The 18,307-nt window shown below is 43.6% G+C and overlaps 1 protein-coding gene across 1 annotated transcript in view; it reads left to right on the forward strand.

Moving 5' to 3' along the window:
• TNR (tenascin R) overlaps nucleotides 1–18,307 on the forward strand; it is a 462,914-nt gene that overhangs the window by 420,173 nt on the left and 24,434 nt on the right. Inside the window, exons 13-18 of the mRNA XM_043486081.1 lie at nucleotides 773–892; nucleotides 1,797–1,943; nucleotides 4,714–4,833; nucleotides 7,879–8,022; nucleotides 8,681–8,811; nucleotides 9,683–9,815. Coding sequence (XP_043342016.1) covers nucleotides 773–892; nucleotides 1,797–1,943; nucleotides 4,714–4,833; nucleotides 7,879–8,022; nucleotides 8,681–8,811; nucleotides 9,683–9,815 — 795 coding nt within the window. The remainder of the gene's footprint in view (nucleotides 1–772; nucleotides 893–1,796; nucleotides 1,944–4,713; nucleotides 4,834–7,878; nucleotides 8,023–8,680; nucleotides 8,812–9,682; nucleotides 9,816–18,307) is intronic.

The following is an 18,307-nucleotide window of genomic DNA, read 5'->3' on the forward strand; positions in this document are numbered from 1 at the left end:
ATGCAACCATATAGGGACCTGGTACTCTGAGAATGGGGTTGATCTGCTTGTTGTCTGAAAAACACAGGTACTCTGAGATGTACTGAATCACTTGCATCTCATCCTTCTTACATACAGTCACAAATATGAGTATGATGTGGGTGAGGACATGTGTGTTTGGGTGATTTCTTATATACTTACAAGAATTGAACAAGTGGATTAAACACTCAGCTGGTTTTGGTCCTGTAACCTGCCAGTAGTTTAAAAAAAAAAAAAAAAAAAAACAGAGCATACAGTATAAATAAAAAATCAGTTTAGGAAAGTGGATTTGTTCTGGACTTGTACTCTGAAATCCCTGTACAGTCAATAGCAATTTTTCCAAATTGACCAAAGGTGGTTGATACAAAAGAGAGAGAGAGAGAGTTGGGTTTGTTCAAAAGAAGCTGCCTCAAAGAAAATGACCATTACTCCTATTTCAAAACAAAACAACAAACTTGAAGGATATTTTCCATTTGGAATTCAGATAGGTAAGAGTCACTACACAGGCATAGGCCTTGACAGCTTGATTTCATGTTGTTAAAATACTCTCCAGATGCATGACTCTGGCCATATCTATGAGGTTTCAAGTGAGACTTCAGCCTGATCACGGTTTTAAGGTTGCCCTAGTATAAAGTAAGGTCTTGTCTGCCTCTGGGACACCAATAGCTCTTGGTCCACATAAAACCAAAAATAGGAAATTGTTTCTCATATTATGCTTTCTGTCTTTTCCCCACGACCACCCGGATCCTTGTAGGAATTGATCCTCCCAAAGACATCACAATTAGCAATGTGACCAAGGACTCAGTTATGGTCTCCTGGAGCCCTCCTGTTGCATCTTTTGATTACTACCGAGTATCCTACCGGCCAACACAAGGTAATAAAGTTACTTGATTTCTCAAAGATGAATAGAATTTGGAACTGGATGAAGACTGTTATGGCAGAACTAGTATATCCCAGGGGATATCACCCCCTTGCCTGCAATTTCCTCCACTCTGTAGCACGCTCCATCAGAATGAGAGTAGGTAATGAGGAGTAGCCAAGGAACCCAGAACATACCAGCTCCTCACACAAAAGGTTTGATTATATTCACATAGGAAGCAGGCCCTTTACAGGTTGAGTGAACCATGATAATCAGTCCCACTATCCAGACAGTGTAGCGAGAAACTAAGATCTCTAAAAGAATCTGCCAAGAGCCAGGGTCACATGTACTTTTCTGAGAGAATTAAAGTCCAACACTAAAACCCCAGGGGGTGCCTATGCCTGAAGATACCAGAGTCATATGGAGGGAACTACAGTGATGGTGGTCCTGTTACTGCTGCTCCATCCAAGTTATGAGTCAGAAGAAATAGGGCCAGACCTCACCTGCATCCTGCCAGCTCTTGCTGGTGCATGTGGAATTGTTAAGGAAGTAGAGGGTACATTCACTTCCAGTGAGTCGGGGGCATAATTTTCCAGACTACTGGATCTCTTGGCTGCATGGGCCAGTCTGCAGCCATGCTTTCTATACTGCTTGAAGACCAGCTTGTTAGAAAACCACCTAATAAATAGTTCCCCCCCGCCCTTTGTTCTTGGGATCCTATACAATAAGGGGGTGGGATCAGCATGCAAGGTCTCTTCAAATTCCAACATTCCCAGCCCCCCTCTCTCCCAAATGGGTGCTGACCCTTGCACCCGTCTATCGGGGCTGCATGACAAAGTGCCCCTGGAAGATCCTGTATCATGAGCTGCATTGATGTGAGATCCATGGAATTTAACCTGTGACTTCTGCTTTTCCTTAGTGGGACGACTGGACAGCTCAGTGGTGCCCAACACAGTGACAGAATTCACCATCACCAAACTGTACCCAGCTACAGAATATGAAATCAGCCTCAACAGCGTGCGGGGCAGGGAGGAGAGTGAGCGGATCTGCACACTTGTGCACACAGGTGGGCACGTCTCCCCATCACGGGCCAAGGTGGGACCCCAGCTGAGGACCTGGGACCAACAGCAGTCATCCTGGCTAACCCAGAGGACACTGGTTCTGGGTTGGGGATGGGAGGTTGCCCTCCAGGGTGTTGCTTGGATTCACATTGTTATGTGAAGCAATTTGCAAAGTTCCTCCCTTGGAGCTTCTCTGTAACACTAGGAGTTTAAAGTCACCCTCTAAGACTCTTACTGGTTTAGGTCAGACATTTTCATGGCATTTCCAACATGAAAACTAACCCTCCAAAGATTCATGACAGAAGTGAATTCCAGAACAGACGTGTGATTCATCCCATCTAATTTTTTAAAAGACTGACAGGGAAACTTTACCTTAGAGAAAAAACAAAGGGGGCTGTTATTCCAGTAACGACCCTTGGAATCATGAAACCCCTCATTCTACATGACCAGAACCACCAAGTGACTACATTTCCTTTTGCTTTATCATCCAGGGAGGAGGAAGGAGGTGCTTTTCTCTGGAAAAAAATGATGGGCTTGAGAGCAGGGCTCCGACAGCCCCTACCCTGCCCTTCTTTTCTGACTCCTCAGCCAGCTCATCATGCAGAACTAGGACAGGTTTTCCACAGAAAACATGAGAGGGAACAGTGAAAGTTTTCGGTTCCAACCCCAGATGCAACTCTTAGTGATGATATGGTTCCTGTATATTGAAGCATATATTTGGTAGTTCGCTGACCCAGCACACAGGAAGACATCCAGCTTGCCTCATTAAGAGAACACCTGGATTTCCTGAGGCTGCTTACTTCCCTCAGGGAACGAACGGTACTTCATGAATGAGAGCAACCTGGAATTCCTCACTGCTTTTGTAGATACGCTCACTAGCCCAGAAGGAGCATCTCTAAGGCCATGGCCAAAGAAATATTCCTTCAGAAACTCAAAATGTTATTCACCTGAAGACATCACAGGATGTTCTCATCTTCCCTACTGTCCTGCCATGCCTGTGACTACATATAGCGCAGCCGTGTTTTTGGTTCAATCTTACCCTTCCTATCAAGATATCTATGACCATCAAAGTATCAGCACATGTTGACCTGAAGGGATGCCCAGTGAGTATAAAGAAGCCCTCCTCATCCATTCCTCTAAGTCTTAGAAATTCACATTAAAGAAGTTAGGGTTTTTCTCAGGGAGGATAATAAAATGGACTTCACGAGCCTCCAAACCCAAAAGTAGAAGAGAACAACTTAGGTCAAAAACTCACTCCTTGGGTTCTTGGTTATAAGCAAGTATCTCTAAAGCATATATTCAATAGTGCACCGACCCAGTTTCCATCCTTCAAGTTCAGGCAGAGCTATTTTGGCAACTCCCAACAACCAGATTACTCACAGAAATGTTTTATTTTGTTCTTTTGCTGTTGCTGTTGCTTTAGTGTGAGGTCTATGATTTTATAACTTTTGGCAATGATTACTCCTCAAGGTCTCATGGTAGGTCTCAGAGAGGTCAAGCTAAATGTAGTCTCTTAAGATTTTTCTTCTTTGTTTCTTTTTGGAAGCTTGCATTTGAAGACCTTGTTCAAGGCATAGATTATGGACACCATTCGGATGTTAAAATTGTAAATGGTTCTTTCTTTGAAATAAAGGACATAGACAAGCAATCTAACCTTCAGTTAGAGGAGAGGGAGAGATCAATAGTATAGCTGGGTCTCGAAAATTAAATTACATGACACATAGGTTGACCTGATACCTAAACTACTGTAATAACCTGCATTTCTAAGATAAATTCCAACTTTATGGAAGAGAGGTGCAGTAAGGAAATGAGGCAGGGAACAGGAGCAGTAAAGAATCCGCCTGCAATGTAGGAGATGAGGTCCGGTCCCTGGGTCAGAAAGATCCTTTGGAGAAGGAAATGGCCACCCACTCCAGTATTCTTGCCTGGAGAATCCCATGGACAGAGGAGTCTGGTGGGCTGCAGTGTATAGGGTCGCAAAGAGTCAGACACAATTGAAGCGACTAAACCACATGTGCAAGTGAGAATGAGAATATGGTGCTATGATGAACAAACTCTGCTCCTCAGCAGGCACTCCCGGCTTTAAGCGGGGACCAAATCCCTTGACTCTCTATGCCACAAAAAGAGCCCAGGACTCAGTACAGAGTCAGCCTTGTGAGCAGCAAAGCAAGAATTCAATGAGCAGATCTGACTGTAAAGGCAACCTGAGTCCCATTCTTCATTCCACAAGTATTTACTGAGCAATGTCTAAGTTCTAGGTGCTGGGGTTACTCCCTGACTTCATGGAACTCCCACCACACTTCCTGCAGTTCATCAGCAGAGACTATTTCACATGGCATGCCCCTTCTATCAACATTTATTCAAGTAAAAAGAGCCTGGGAATCATATTATCTCATCAGCTACAAAAATATAACAGTTTTGATATGTTCTTAGTTTCTCTACCTAGGTTTAAATGTCTAAAGCACAAGAGTCATACCTGGGACGCTCCCATAACACCTGACTGCTCTGCACATAAGAAGTTAATGATTCAATTTTAAAAAAGATCTGAGAGTAATTAAGGGAGTGCTGGGTGCTTGAGAGGAAGGAGAAACGAGAAAGGGGAAGGGGCTAATGGAATCAGAAGGGGAGAAAGAAAAGAGGTCTTCACTCACTTCATTATTTTGTGTCACACAGCAGCAGACATGCATTCTAGGTGAAACTACAGGAGACAGTTCTCTCCTCTTCCATCCTGCAGTTCCTCTTACCTCTACCTGATATTTTCCTATGTTGTTTCAGCCATGGACAATCCTGCGGATCTGACTGCTACCAACATTACCCCAACCGAAGCCCTGCTGCAGTGGAAGGCGCCCATGAGTGAAGTAGAGAACTATGTCATTGTTCTCACACACTTTGCAGGTGGGTGTCTGCGGGTCAATGCGTTAGGCAGGTGAGAATGGTGGGGATTGGGGCTGAAGACCAATATGAAAAATTTTTTTAAATCTTTTTAATCTGAAAGAAAATTAGAAATTTCCCTGCTTTAATTTCATCATAAAGCCCTCAAGATAGCCCCCAAACTCTGTGAACTGTATCAACTATGGGAATTGAGAAAGTTAAATCTAAAAAGTACAAAAAGGGCATGTAACTAATACAGAAACAGAAGTAGCACTTGAAAGACAAAACTCAGAACTTGCCCCAGAATGCTATGGGCAAGAAAGTTGACTTTTCTAGATATTTTACAGAGTGAGGAAAACACTAAAGGACCATCCATGATAACAGGTGACAAAGGATTCAAAACTACTAAATTCTTCTGTTGCTTTGATCTTCTCTACCCATATCCAACCCCAAAGGTTGAGCCAACATGAGATCTTGAGTTTTAATGTCTCCTTTGCCATACTTGGAGAAGGAAATGGCAACCCACTCCAGTACTCTTGCCTGGAGAATCCCATGGACGGAAGAGCCTGGTAGGTTACAGTCCATGGGGTCTCAAAGAGTCGGACAGGACTGAGCGACTTCACTTTCACTTTTACTTTGCCATACTTACTCACCTTAACACTATTTGAAGTTGATTAGAGAAGCCCAAAGCAGAATGCTAATGAGTAGTTCAAGTGTCCAGGCCTAGGAAATTATTTCTCTAGCTAAATTATACATGTGCTCACAGAATATTGTGGGTTATAGGCAGGAATCCAGAGAACAAAGATACCAGAAGACAGAAGGCAGGCAGATGTCTTGATTTTCAAAAATGACAGATTAAGTCAATTCTATAAGCTGCAAAGTAAACTGATTGTCAAAGCTTGGGAAAGTAGAAACCAAAACAGACTATTAAATAAGTTGGAAAGGAATTAATGATTACTACATACCAGCACAGGGTCAGAAAGTATGAGTTTTGCCTAAACCCCTTTGAGCCTCCCTTTTTTTCACTGGCAAATCTGCTAGCACATCAGTATCTCAGCAAAGCATTAGAAAGGCTCACCTCCCATTGAGATGGAAAACTACATGGTAGGTCATATTTGGAGTTCCATAGCTGATTGAATGACTCTCCCCAGAGAATGAACATCATTACTATGGATACATCCTAACCCTGCTGTGTGCATGCACAAGCCACGTCAACCCTGCCACCCCTCCCTACACATTATGACCCTGCATTTCTCAATTCTCACCTGCCTTCTCAAGCCAGCGTACGTTTGCACATGTTCTTTCCTCTACCAGGAAACTCTTTCCCCACTTACCTACCTACTAAAGTCATCCTTCAAGTCTCAGTTCCAACACGATCTGCTAGATCAAAGCTCTCATTATTCACTTAGGGCAGTCAGATGCACCTGCTCACAGATATGAAGCACAGAGTTCCATCATAGCAATTTCCATCCATTCAACAACTACTTTTGCTTTCCTCCAAAGTGCCACACACTCTCTGAGACTACAGTGATTCAAAGCAAAACATGAGTTCTTATCTTCGAAGAATTCACTTCTCGTGAGGGTGCAGACAAGTAAAGAGTTACAACCCAGTGTGAGCAGTGTCATGATATGGGCAAGTACAAAACACACCAGTCTGCCACACCTGATGGGCCACTATGATTTGGAGTGAGGGTGTGGAGGGGAAGAAAGAAGGCAGATCTTAGATCTGAGAAAAAGAGGAAAAGAAAAAGAGATTAGGAGAAAGACATGAATTCCAAGAAAAAGAGCAGCCTGTGGTGCATTTAGAGAGAAAGCTTGGAGAGTCACAGGAACTGCCATAGTTGATGTGGCTGAAGCATTGACTGTTGGCATCATGTTGCAAAGGAGGATATTAAAAAGATAGAGCCATTATATGAGCTCTTTCAAAGGGCTAGTTTAGATTTTAACTTGTTTGCATACTTTTCTATGTCATTAGACCACAAAAAATTGAAACTTCAGCCCTGCCATTATTTGGAGAAGTGCCCAGTAAACTCTATTAAATGCTGAATGACTCAGAAGTATTCTCAAGACACAATAAGAGGCTTGGCCTTGATCTAATGAACAGTTTTATCAACAGCTTGAATGAATATAGAAAAGATATGAATACCAAATTTATGTTTCAAACAACACTGTGATCATTAGAATCCAAATTCAGATATATTTTAGTAAACTGAAATGGTAGCCCCACACTCAGTCAACAAGGAAAAATGAAGTCAAAATGAATGCAAATCCCTTCCCATGGGTGCAAAAAATCAACTATACAAGGTAAGGTTGGGAAGGGGTTATAAACATGATCTTTGATGATTTTTAGTCTCAGCCTATGATAACAAAATCCAAGGACCAGGATTAATATACATACTTGGCACAAATAAAAGCAGAGTCTTAACCTGTTTCTTTCGTTGTCAGCTCATCTCAATTATTGTTCTTGATTCTCTTCTGAGTTTTGCATTTCAGCAGGGACACTGATAAACTGTTCCTTGTTTAGAGAAAGGTGGCCAGGAATGTGACAGTTTTAGAATCATCTCATAAGATCCCCTGGAGAAGGAAATGGCACCCCACTCCAATATTCTTGCCTGGAAAATCCCATGGACGGAGGAGCCTGGTGGGCTACAGTCCATGGGGTCACAAAGAGTCGGACATGACTAAGAGACTTCACTTTCTTTCACTTTCATACATGTAATGGGGGTTGGGCTGAATGCTGTTAGTCTAGAGGAGAGAAAACCTGATTAGGAAGAGTGAAGGGCAGGAAGAGGTCATGAAACAAACGATTTGGTTTATTCTAACTCCAGAGACCGAAGTAGATGTTATACGAAAGACTAATCGGCCTCCAAATAATTTCTCAATTATGATGCAAAACAAGATGAGAAAGGAGATTTGTATGGAATATAATGCTAAGTTAAATAACCTCTAAAGGATTTTTTCCAAAATACTCTAATAGTGCATGTTTTTAAGGAATATCTTTGGATTGGATAAGTCTTTCCTAAGTTGAATAGTCTTATTCAATCCTTATCCATATCCATCTGATTTTAGTTGCCGGAGAGACCATCCTGGTTGATGGCGACAGTGAGGAATTCCAGCTTGTTGACCTGCTTCCTAGGACCCACTACAGTGTCACCATGTATGCCACCAGTGGGCCTCTCACCAGTGGTACCGTCAGTACCAACTTCTCTACCCGTGAGTACTCGAACGGTCAGCTCCATGTCAATGTCCCGGGAGGCCTTTATGGATCCTGAAAATGATCAGTTTCCAAGGGCTGGACTAGACTAGAGTCTATAGGTTTTGGACAATGCGGTTATGAGGCATTCTTATTTTAGTTAAATGCAGCCCAAACGCCAGTGAAAGTGGGCTGCAACTCTTTTCCTGAGTCTGGCTGAGAGCAATACATCCAGGTCAAGAGAGGCCAGTATTGGGAATGCATCTGGCCCATAAAAGTCTGATGGAACTAAAGGGCTTAATACTGGGAGAGAATTGCCAGGTGCAGTCATGACCAGGAGAACAGTAGACAAAAGTATACATGTGGGAATGATGTAAATTCAAGAGTGAACTCACAGACATGCAGGTTTAACAAGGTCATGATTTCAGACTGGAAGATGTCACATCCAGACCCAGAGGACCAGGTGAGGGAAGGGGGAATAGCTTCAGGAATGATCATGACACTGAATGATTACCTTCTGCCCAGGAGTGTCCTTTATGCTCCTGTCCAAGCTAGAACTGGGGTCATCATGTGAGCAGCCCAGAGATCACATAGGTGGACAAATTGGTCCACATGCCTGGCATCAAAGAGCGAGGAGCTGGAGGGTCGCCCACTCCTGGCATTTTCTCTTCTTTGTAGTCCTGGATGCTCCTGAAAATCTGACAGCCAGTGAAGTCACCAGACAAAGTGCCCTGATCTCCTGGCAGCCTCCCAGAGCAGAGATTGAGAACTACGTCTTGACCTACAAATCCACTGATGGAAGCCGCAAGGTGAGATTTTTCTGGAAGCAACCCACAGGGAGTAAACTAAGTTTGCCATTACGGATACATAGCAGGCTGTTGAGGAAAGAGCACTCATCTGCAAGCCAGACATTTGGGTGTTAGTCTTGCCTCCACTCTTACTCTCTGTGCAAATTGAGGCAAAACACTCAACCTCTCTGAGCCCCAGTTTCTGCTCTAGGTAATAGGAGCATCTACCCTGTAGCGTCACTCAGTTGTGGCTGATGCTGCCGATACCAGCCTCTAAGCCAATTAATAAGTACGTGGTATTGGAATGAATTTTCACTAACAGGGCCATGCACACATGAGCTGGATACCAAATTTGACAGTCTCATGTGCCTCTCTATAAGCATGATAAAGGCTCCATCTATACAGCCCAAAGTAAAGAGATCACAAATTTCTGTTTTAGATGGTCAGTTGAAACAGGCCACCTATAGCATTGGTTGTCAAATGTTTGTTAATGGTGAAATCCTTTTTTTTTTTTAAGTGAAATCATATTCAGAAACCAAATATACAGAATAGATTTCAGTAGAGCTAGTCTGCGGGTGTGAAAGAGGGAGGCCTATGTTCCTCCTTCCTCAGGCCTCCAGGAGACCCTGTGTGATCTGAAAACCACGGGGTTCAATAACCCAGGGCTAAGCTTATCCAATGTGCATCCATGGGAGGGGAGCTGGCCTCAGTCCCACATAGGAGGTGTTCTTTCTGCTTATTGGAACGTCTTCTCCTGACACGATACGGGACGAGAGAATAAAAATAGTCACTGTAGTACTGACCGTGGGGTCTGAACTTCCCTTCCCACTCCCCTCCATGGTGACCCCTCTGCTAACCACCGTCCACCTCCCTCCCCCGGTTCATCTTTCAGGAGCTGATTGTGGACGCAGAGGACACGTGGATCCGACTGGAGGGCCTGTCCGAGAGCACAGACTACACGGTGCTCCTGCAGGCGGCCCAGGACACTGCGCGGAGCAGCATCACCTCCACCGCCTTCACCACAGGTGAGAGAGGGACCTCCACCCTGACGTCTCCTCCTCCCCTGCATGGCATTTGGCTCCTCAGCAGCCTCTGCTGAGACTTGGCCAGGGAGGAGCCCATCAGAGAAACTTGATTGCCTCTTCCTGCAAAGGAAAATAATTCTTTTCCCCTACTCCTGCCTTCCCCCACTTCCACGGCCCTGCCAGGAACCTCTCACTACCAAGGCAACCATAGGAACCAGCCGCACAAATTCCTGGTCCTCCTGCACCAACTAAGTGCACCAAGTAAGACAGCAGGCTCCTCTGCAGATTTTCTGCAAGGGTTTTCCCAGCACAGTTTGTCCTTCCCTCCGTCCTGCTTCTGCTGCCTGTCCTCAGATTCACCTGGTAAAAGTTGCACAAATAAAGCCCCAGTATGAAGTCTACAGTTCTCCATCCACAAAGCACTTCTGCATTTCTGTGGTCTCAACCCATCCTTTTACAACAACTGGTGAGAAGGGTCTTATTATCCCCGTTCACCTCAGATGATGAAACTAGGTGCATGGAAATCAATCGACTTACATGGTAGTAAGTGCTGGGTCACAACTTGAACCAAGATCTTCCATTTCTAAATCCAGCCTTCCTTCTGCCTTCCTTCATCTAAGTATTGGGTTGGCCATAAAGTTTCTTCAGGTTTTTCTATCTCATTGTACAGAAAAACCCAAATGAACTTTTTGGCTAACTCAGTATCAGCAGAAGATATTAGAAATACCCTTACGGGGTGAAAAGTGAAGTGAAATTGTTAGTCACTCAATCATGTCTGACTCTTTGTGACCCCATGGACTGCAGCCTACACACTCCTCTGTCCATGGGATTCTCCAGGCAAGAATACGGGAGTGGGTTGCCATTCCCTTCTCCAGGGGGTCTTCCTGATCCAGAGACCAAACCTGAGTCTCCTGCATCGTAGGCAGAATCATTATCTGAGTCACCAGGGAAGCCCACCTTAAGGGGTAAGGTTGGTCTAATGTGAACAACAGGAAATAAACTAACACCTGGTGTTTGAGGGCTGTTTGACAGACACTGTTATAACAGTATTGTGTATTCTAACTTAATCCTCATGACAGCCTTTGAGGTATGTTCTAGTATCCTTATTTACAGATATGGAAACTGGGCCAAAGAGAGATGAGGTAACTCACCCAAGATCCCATAGCTCTCAGGTAGGACAGCTGGGATTGACCCCAGGTGTGCTAGCTCTGCGGTCTGTGTTGTTAACAACCCTTTCTGCCACTGCCGTGGTGCCTCTCTGCAGTCTGTAACGTGGGGCTCCCCGGTCAGACTGGATTCTCTCCCCGCCCCATATTTAGAGGAGGGTGGCTGTGCACCATGTGGGACAAGTGTACTGTTAGTCACTCAGTCGTGTCCAACTCTGCGACCCCATGGACTGTAGCCCACCAGGCTCCTCTGTCCACGGGATTCTCCAGGCAAGAATACCAGAGTGGGTTGCCGTTTCCTTCGCCAGGGTATCTTGCCAACCCAGGGATCAAAACCACAACTCTTGCAGCTTCTGCATTAGCAGGCTGATTCTTTACCTTCTGAGCCAGCAGGGGCAAGTGAAGGCATGTTCATTATCTGTAGACACACTTCTGTTGTCATCTCATAGCACCAGGGTGACTGGATTCCTGTCCACCCCCAGAGCCCATCCTCCCATCACTGGAGAGAGGTGACAGAAAGTCACCCATCTACCCAGGTGCCTCACCCACTCGACTTGTTCTAAAAGACAAAACAGGACACTGGCTCAAATACACCCAAATGTCACTAGTGATTCCGTAGGGTGCTGAAATTATGAATGTGGCCCCCTTTTCCTTCCTTTTTACACTTTTCAATATCTTGCAAAGTGTTGACTATGAGCATGATAATCTGAAAAACAATTTTTAATTAAAACATAAAAATTAACCTTGGCCTTGAATCCAAGGTCTTTGACAAGCAGAATTTGGAGGACACTTGATCTCTTTTATGGGGCTGAAGTCAAGTCAGCTCAAGTTGCATTACTTTCTAGGGGTGTCTTACCTCAGAACCAAGGTGTCACCATCTTGCTCAAGCCCTTCCCTGCACATTCACAGGTTAATTAAAGGGTCCTCCAGGGTTTCCCTTCTCAAGACACCACCCCAAGACCCAGGGATTGGAGCTTTTCACTGAATTAAAATTTTCCTTCCCCTAAAAAGGACACAGATGACAGAAACATAAACAAAACCCCTGATCTGCATATTTATTAGGTCTAAACTACTCATTTCATTCCCAAAATGCATGGGTTTCACTGCTTGCTCAGTGTAGTATGAGCTTTCAATTCCCATCCTGGTAACACCACAGCTCGTGGTTGTGAGCAGGATGACAATATGCCTGGGGTTTCTGCAGTATCTTGCAGCTGTGCCTTGCTCCATATCCGCTTGGACTGTAATAGCATGCCAGATTCTGTGCCATCCGCTGGCCTCTGTTAGATGAAGTCACCCCCAAAGGAGTGAATCCCAAATCCAGCTGGGGGCCCAGTAAGATCCAGTAAACAGACGGTTGACAATTTGTGGAAATCTGGGACGGAGCCCAGGGTAGTGGCTTTGTTCCATGGACAGCACAGGGGGACCATCAAGATGTATTTAGGTATTTGTTCTTTTTATGAGACTTCAGTTGACAGAGTCCTGCAGCATGACCAGTAACTCCCCTGAAAAGGAGAGCGCTGAAGAGCCCACTCGCCTGTAACATCAGTGTAATTACTACCCAAGTTGTTCTATGCAGTTTGGGGAACCAGAGAAGGACTTACCACTACAACTACAGTCATACATGGCAAAGAGGGGTCTATGTCTAGAAGTTTTCACAGTTTCCCTGGAAAGCTCAAATTTAAATCTCAATCACGGATGCATCCCAAACCCACTGAAATGACCGTGGCATAGTGACAATCCAGGGACAGAGGCAATACACAAGACATCACCTCGCACAAAGCTGGGTACATAGCAGACATAATAAATGGTGGTTAAGAGGAACAGTTAAATCCTCAGTTCAGAGCGCGGGAAGAGGGGTTTCTGGTGAAAAAGCTGTAGGAGAAGAAGATTTTCAGTATCCCTTACAGGGACAGCCCATGCAAAGAGGGACTGCATACAGAGTATGATGAACGTCTCTCTGATTGCAGGCTCTTTCTGCCACCTCACATGCAGATTTCCTCGAGTGAATTACACAGAGCTTACAGAGTCATTTGCATGTCAATACTTTTTTTTTTTAAGATTCAAAGCAACTGACACAGTAAATTTCACTGTTTACATAATGACAGGCTCTGGACAAAATGAAGACACGATGGATACAGTAATCATAAAGTTTTGATAATATTTTTAATCAATTTTTATTGGAGTGCAATTGATTTATGATGTTGTGTTAGTTTCCACGGTACAGCAAAGCAAATCAGTTATACATATACATATATCCACTCTTAGATTCTTTTCCCATAGAGGTCATTACAGAATACTGAGTAGAGTTCCCTGTGCTATACAGTAGGTTCTTATTAGTTATCAAATGGCAACCCACTCCAGTATTCTAATCCACTCCAGTATTCTTGCCTGGGAAATCCCATGGACAGAGGAGCCTGGTGGGCTACAGTCCATAGGATTGCAAAGAGTCAGACACAACTGAGTGACTAACACACATAGTATGTAAATGTCAATCCCAATCTCCAAATTCATCCCTCCCCTTCTCGCCCCCTTGTTAACCATAAGCTTCTTTTCTATATCTGTGACTCTATTTCTGTTTTGTAAATATGTTCATTGGTACCATTTTTTTGGATTCCATATATAAGTGATATCATATGATATTTGTCTTTGTCTGACTTACTTCACTCAACATGACAATCTCTAGCCCATCCATGTCACTGCAAATGGCATTATTTGTTCTTTTTTATGGCTTAATAATATTCCATTAGAGGTGGATATATGTCTCCCACACCTTCTTTCTCCATTCCTCCATTGATGGACATTTAGGTTGCTTCCATGCCTGGCTATTGTAAATAGTGCTGCAATGGACATTGGGGTACATGAAATGGGACCTAATTAAACTTAAAGGCTTTTGCACAGAAAAAGAAACCATAAATAAAATGAAAAGACAACCCATAGAATGGGAGAAAATATTTTCAAATGAAGCGACCAACAGGGATTAATCTCCAAAATATACAAACAGCTCATGCAGCTTATTATATTTAAAAAAAATTCCAATCAAGAAATGGGCAGAAGATCTAAATAGACATTTCTCCAAAGAAGACATACAGATGTCCAAAAGGCACATAAAAAGATGCTCAACATCACTACTTATCAGAGAAATGCAAATCAAATAAAAACTACAATGAGGTACCACCTCACATAGTCAGAATGGCAATCATCAAAAAGTACAAACAATAAATGCTGAAGAGGGTGTGGGGGAAAGGAAAACTTCCCTCCTGGAGAAAACTATAATTCAAAAATATGCATGTCAGTATTAATGAGTCCTCATTGCCTGTGCCATGCCCTCCCCCCTCTCCTAAATCCCTCACCGAAAAAACAAATTTTCTTAGAGAAGAACAGAATACAAGTGTACCACCTTCGTGAGTGTAGAGGTGGAGATGTTATCAAGAAAAGAAGGACTGGGGTTTACTTGACAGGTGACATGAGCTAGACTCCTTGAGGAAGAGTCTGGGGGGAAAAAGAGGCTTCCAAAGATCCCCTGCAGCATGGGAACAGAAGGGAACAACATGGGAACAGAAGGGAATCCCAGCAAAAGGGAACAGCTAACCACTCCAGTATTCTGGCCTGGAGAATTCCATGGACTGTATAGTCCATGGGGTCACAAAGAGTCAGACATGGCAGAGAAACTTTCACTTTCACTGGACACCTGGGCATCCAGGTGTTTCTCATCCCAGAAGTCCCCTGTCTGCTCTGGATATCTCCTGACATCCCCTGAGAGTGGGCTTCCTCTGGGAAAAGTGGTTGGAGCAGCAGTGCCTCGGGCCTGATTCTGCAGTTCTCTGAGTTCCCTACCCTCTGCCGACACTCAGCGCATTCTAACCCATCCTTCCCCTGCCCCTCCGTCAAGACCAGAGCAAACTCCCCTCACACCCTTGAAGCCACATACAGCACCCTGCAAGCTCCATCTGCAGCATCCTTTAAAAAGAGAGAGAGAAAGAGAGAGGAGAGAAAGAAACAAAAACAAAGAGCAGAGTTATCTTCATTTACTCGAAAGATTGAAGGGCTGCCCTCCTGAACCCCATGAATCACTCCTGCTGAGCAAGAGATCTGAGGAACACCAGGGATGATGGATTTAGAGGCTAATTTCATTCTAGTAACTGACACCCTTTCTGACTTCACTAACAGTACCTGAGCTTCCACTTAGCAGTATCCTATTCTTAGACTGATCTCAGCTGATTGTTCTAAGTGTTTTTTATGTCGTGTCTTAGGGAACAAAAGAGTCTAAGGCTGGACCCCAAAGTGGCCTCCATCCACTGACAAACCCTTATCTTATCCTGGGTGGGACAGGCAAAGAGAACTCATTACATGCAGATGCCAATTTAATGGTTTAGGGAAAAGTTGAGATGTTAGAAAAAATAATATAAGAGAGGAAAAAAGAAAAGAACTGGCTCCCAAAAAACCTCAAAATATTTCTTTGATCAAGATGTCTCTTCTCATTGTGTTCCTGCCATATAATATAAGCCCATTTCATTGTTTCCATCATATTAATAGCTTCCTGTCCTCTTGTCTCTGGTGTTTGCACAAGACTCTGGGGGGAGTTAAATACAAGTAGTATGGAAGAGAAAAAAAAACATGGATACATTATTTATAATTTACTGTCGCCTGAAATTTCATCCAAGGTCTACTTGTCTTTTAGAGACATGAATATAAATGAGGAAACAAATATTCCCCACAGAGCAACAGGAACTTGGTGAAATGATCTTCCGAGAAGCAGATTTCATTGTCTATTTTAATATTATAAGAGGCAAACAAGGCGCTCACTAAAGCTTGTCCTCGGAGACAGTGAACACTATAAAATAGGTTGTCTTGACCTTGAGGTTAAGCGAAGACAATCATTTTTGGAGGCACCCAGAGATGGGTAATGAGAAGTTTTCTTTATTGCCTTCACTCTGTCCCTGCTCTCCCAGCAGCCAGACTGAGCTGCTCCCTGGGGCTTTTTAAGAAAACTCCTAGAGGGTGATCTAACATGAGCTTCATTTTCTGAGGTTGTGACAATTAATGACGGTGGACAAACCCTGGGTTCTGGGACAACAGACGGTGGGTCATGCAAGTGAACGTCGTTATCAGTGGGGAAGGAGAGCATGATGACCACTATTCATTGCAATCTATTCCTATCGAGGGTGGTAGGGCTCTAAATATCCCATCTAAACAAACCTTTCCCATACATGCCCACCGTGGGTAGATGGATGGGTATCAGACGAGAGGTCTGAATTAATCATACCACTCAGTTTATCACATATGACCAGCGTCAGTCTCCAACAAAGTCCCTCTCTATTCATTTATTTCTGTTTATCTCCCATCTTTTCTTCCACCTTCCATATGCAGCCATTTTGATGTGCTAAATTTGTAAACTTCTGCTGTGTTTTTTTAAATGTATTTTTGAAAAGCTGCCTTAAGTATATTTTAAATGTATGTAAATGTTATTAGATTGCATAACTTGCTCCCTATTCTATTTTTTGCTCAGCACCAATTTTAAGACCCATCTAGGTTGTTATAATGGCTCCCCTGGTGGCTCAGACATCTGGTAAAGAATCTGCCTGCAATACAGGAGACCCCGGTTCAATCCCTGGGTCGGGAAGAGCCCCTGGAGAAGGAAATGGCAACCACTCCAGTAGTCTTGCCTGGAGAATTCCATGGACAGAGGAGCCTGCTGGGCTACAGTCCATGGGGTCACAGAGAGTTGGACACGACTAACCCTGGTCTTGCACACACTGTTATAGATGTATAGAATCTTTTGCTCACAACCATTGCAAAATATTGCATGGTGTGCACACATGTTTTACCTCTTCATTCTCCTGAAGATGAACATCACATTGTCTCCAGTCTCCCTACACCATAAATGGTACTATAGTAAATACTTCATCAGTTCAGTTCAGTTCAGTCACTCAGTCATGTCCGACTCTTTGCCACCCCATGAACCGCAGCACGCCAGGCCTTCCTGTCCATCACCAACTCCTAGAGTTTACCCAAACTAATGTCCATTAAGTCGGTGATGCCATCCAACCATCTCATCCTCTGTCATCCCCTTCTCCTCCTGCCCTCCATCTTTCCCAGCATCAGGGTCTTTTCAAATGAGTCAGCTCTTCGCATCAGATGGCCAAAATATTACAGTTTCAACTTCAACATCATTCCTTCTAATGAACACCTAGGACTGATCTCCTTTAGGATGGACTGGTTGGATCTCCTTGCAGTCCAAGGGATTCTCAAGAGTCTTCTCCAACAACACAGTTCAAAAGCATCAATTCTTGGGCACTCAGCTTTCTTTATAGTCCAACTCTCACATCTATACATGACTACTGGAAAAACCATAGCCTTGACTAGATGGACCTTTGTTGACAAAGTAATGTCTCTGCTTTTTAATATGGTGTCTAGGTTGGTCATAGCTTTCCTTCCAAGGAGTAAGCATCTTTTAGTTTCATGGCTGCAATCACCATCTGCAGTGATTTTGGAACCCCAAAACATAAAGTCAGCCACTGTTTCCACTGTTTCCCCATCTATTTGCCATGAAGTGATGCGACCAGATGCCATGATCTTTCTGAATGCTGAGCTTTGAGCCAACTTTTTGACTCTCCTCTTTCACTTTCATCAAGAGGCTCTTTAGTTCTTGTTCACTTTCTGCCATGAGGGTGGTGTCATCTGCATATCTGAGGTTATTGATGTTTCTCCCAACAATCTTAATTCCAGCTTGTGCTTCTTCCAGCCCAGCGTTTCTCATGATGTACTCAGTATATAAGTTAAATAAGCAGGGTGACAATATGCAGCCTTGACGTACTCCTTTTCCTATTTGGAATCAGTCGTTGTTCCATGTTCAGTTCTAACTGTTGCTTCCTGACCTGCACATAGGTTTCTCAAGAGGCAGGTCAAGTGGTCCGGGATTCCTATCTCTTTCATAATTTTCCACAGTTTATTGTGATACACACAGTCAAAGGCTTTGACATAGTCAATAAAGCAGAAATAGATATTTTACATGTCCACATATAAATCACTGAGGCAATACCTTTGGGATATATGTATCCAGAAGAGAACTGTTGGGTTTTAGGGTATGTGTTTATATGGTTTAACTAAGTACTGCTCTCCTGAATGGTTGTACCGGTCTACACTGCTTCCAACAGTGTACAAAGGATCCTATTTCCTAATGATACACATCATTCCTAATGACTTGACATGATCCAGCTTTGTAATTCTTGACAGTCTAATGGGCGTGATTGATATCTTACTGTTCTAGTTGAATTTCATTAAATAATGTTTGTTTTTTTAAACATCTCTTCAAATGCTTGTTAGACT

Source organism: Cervus canadensis, chromosome 13 (genome assembly GCF_019320065.1).
Source record: "Cervus canadensis isolate Bull #8, Minnesota chromosome 13, ASM1932006v1, whole genome shotgun sequence".
Lineage (NCBI taxonomy): Eukaryota > Metazoa > Chordata > Mammalia > Artiodactyla > Cervidae > Cervus > Cervus canadensis.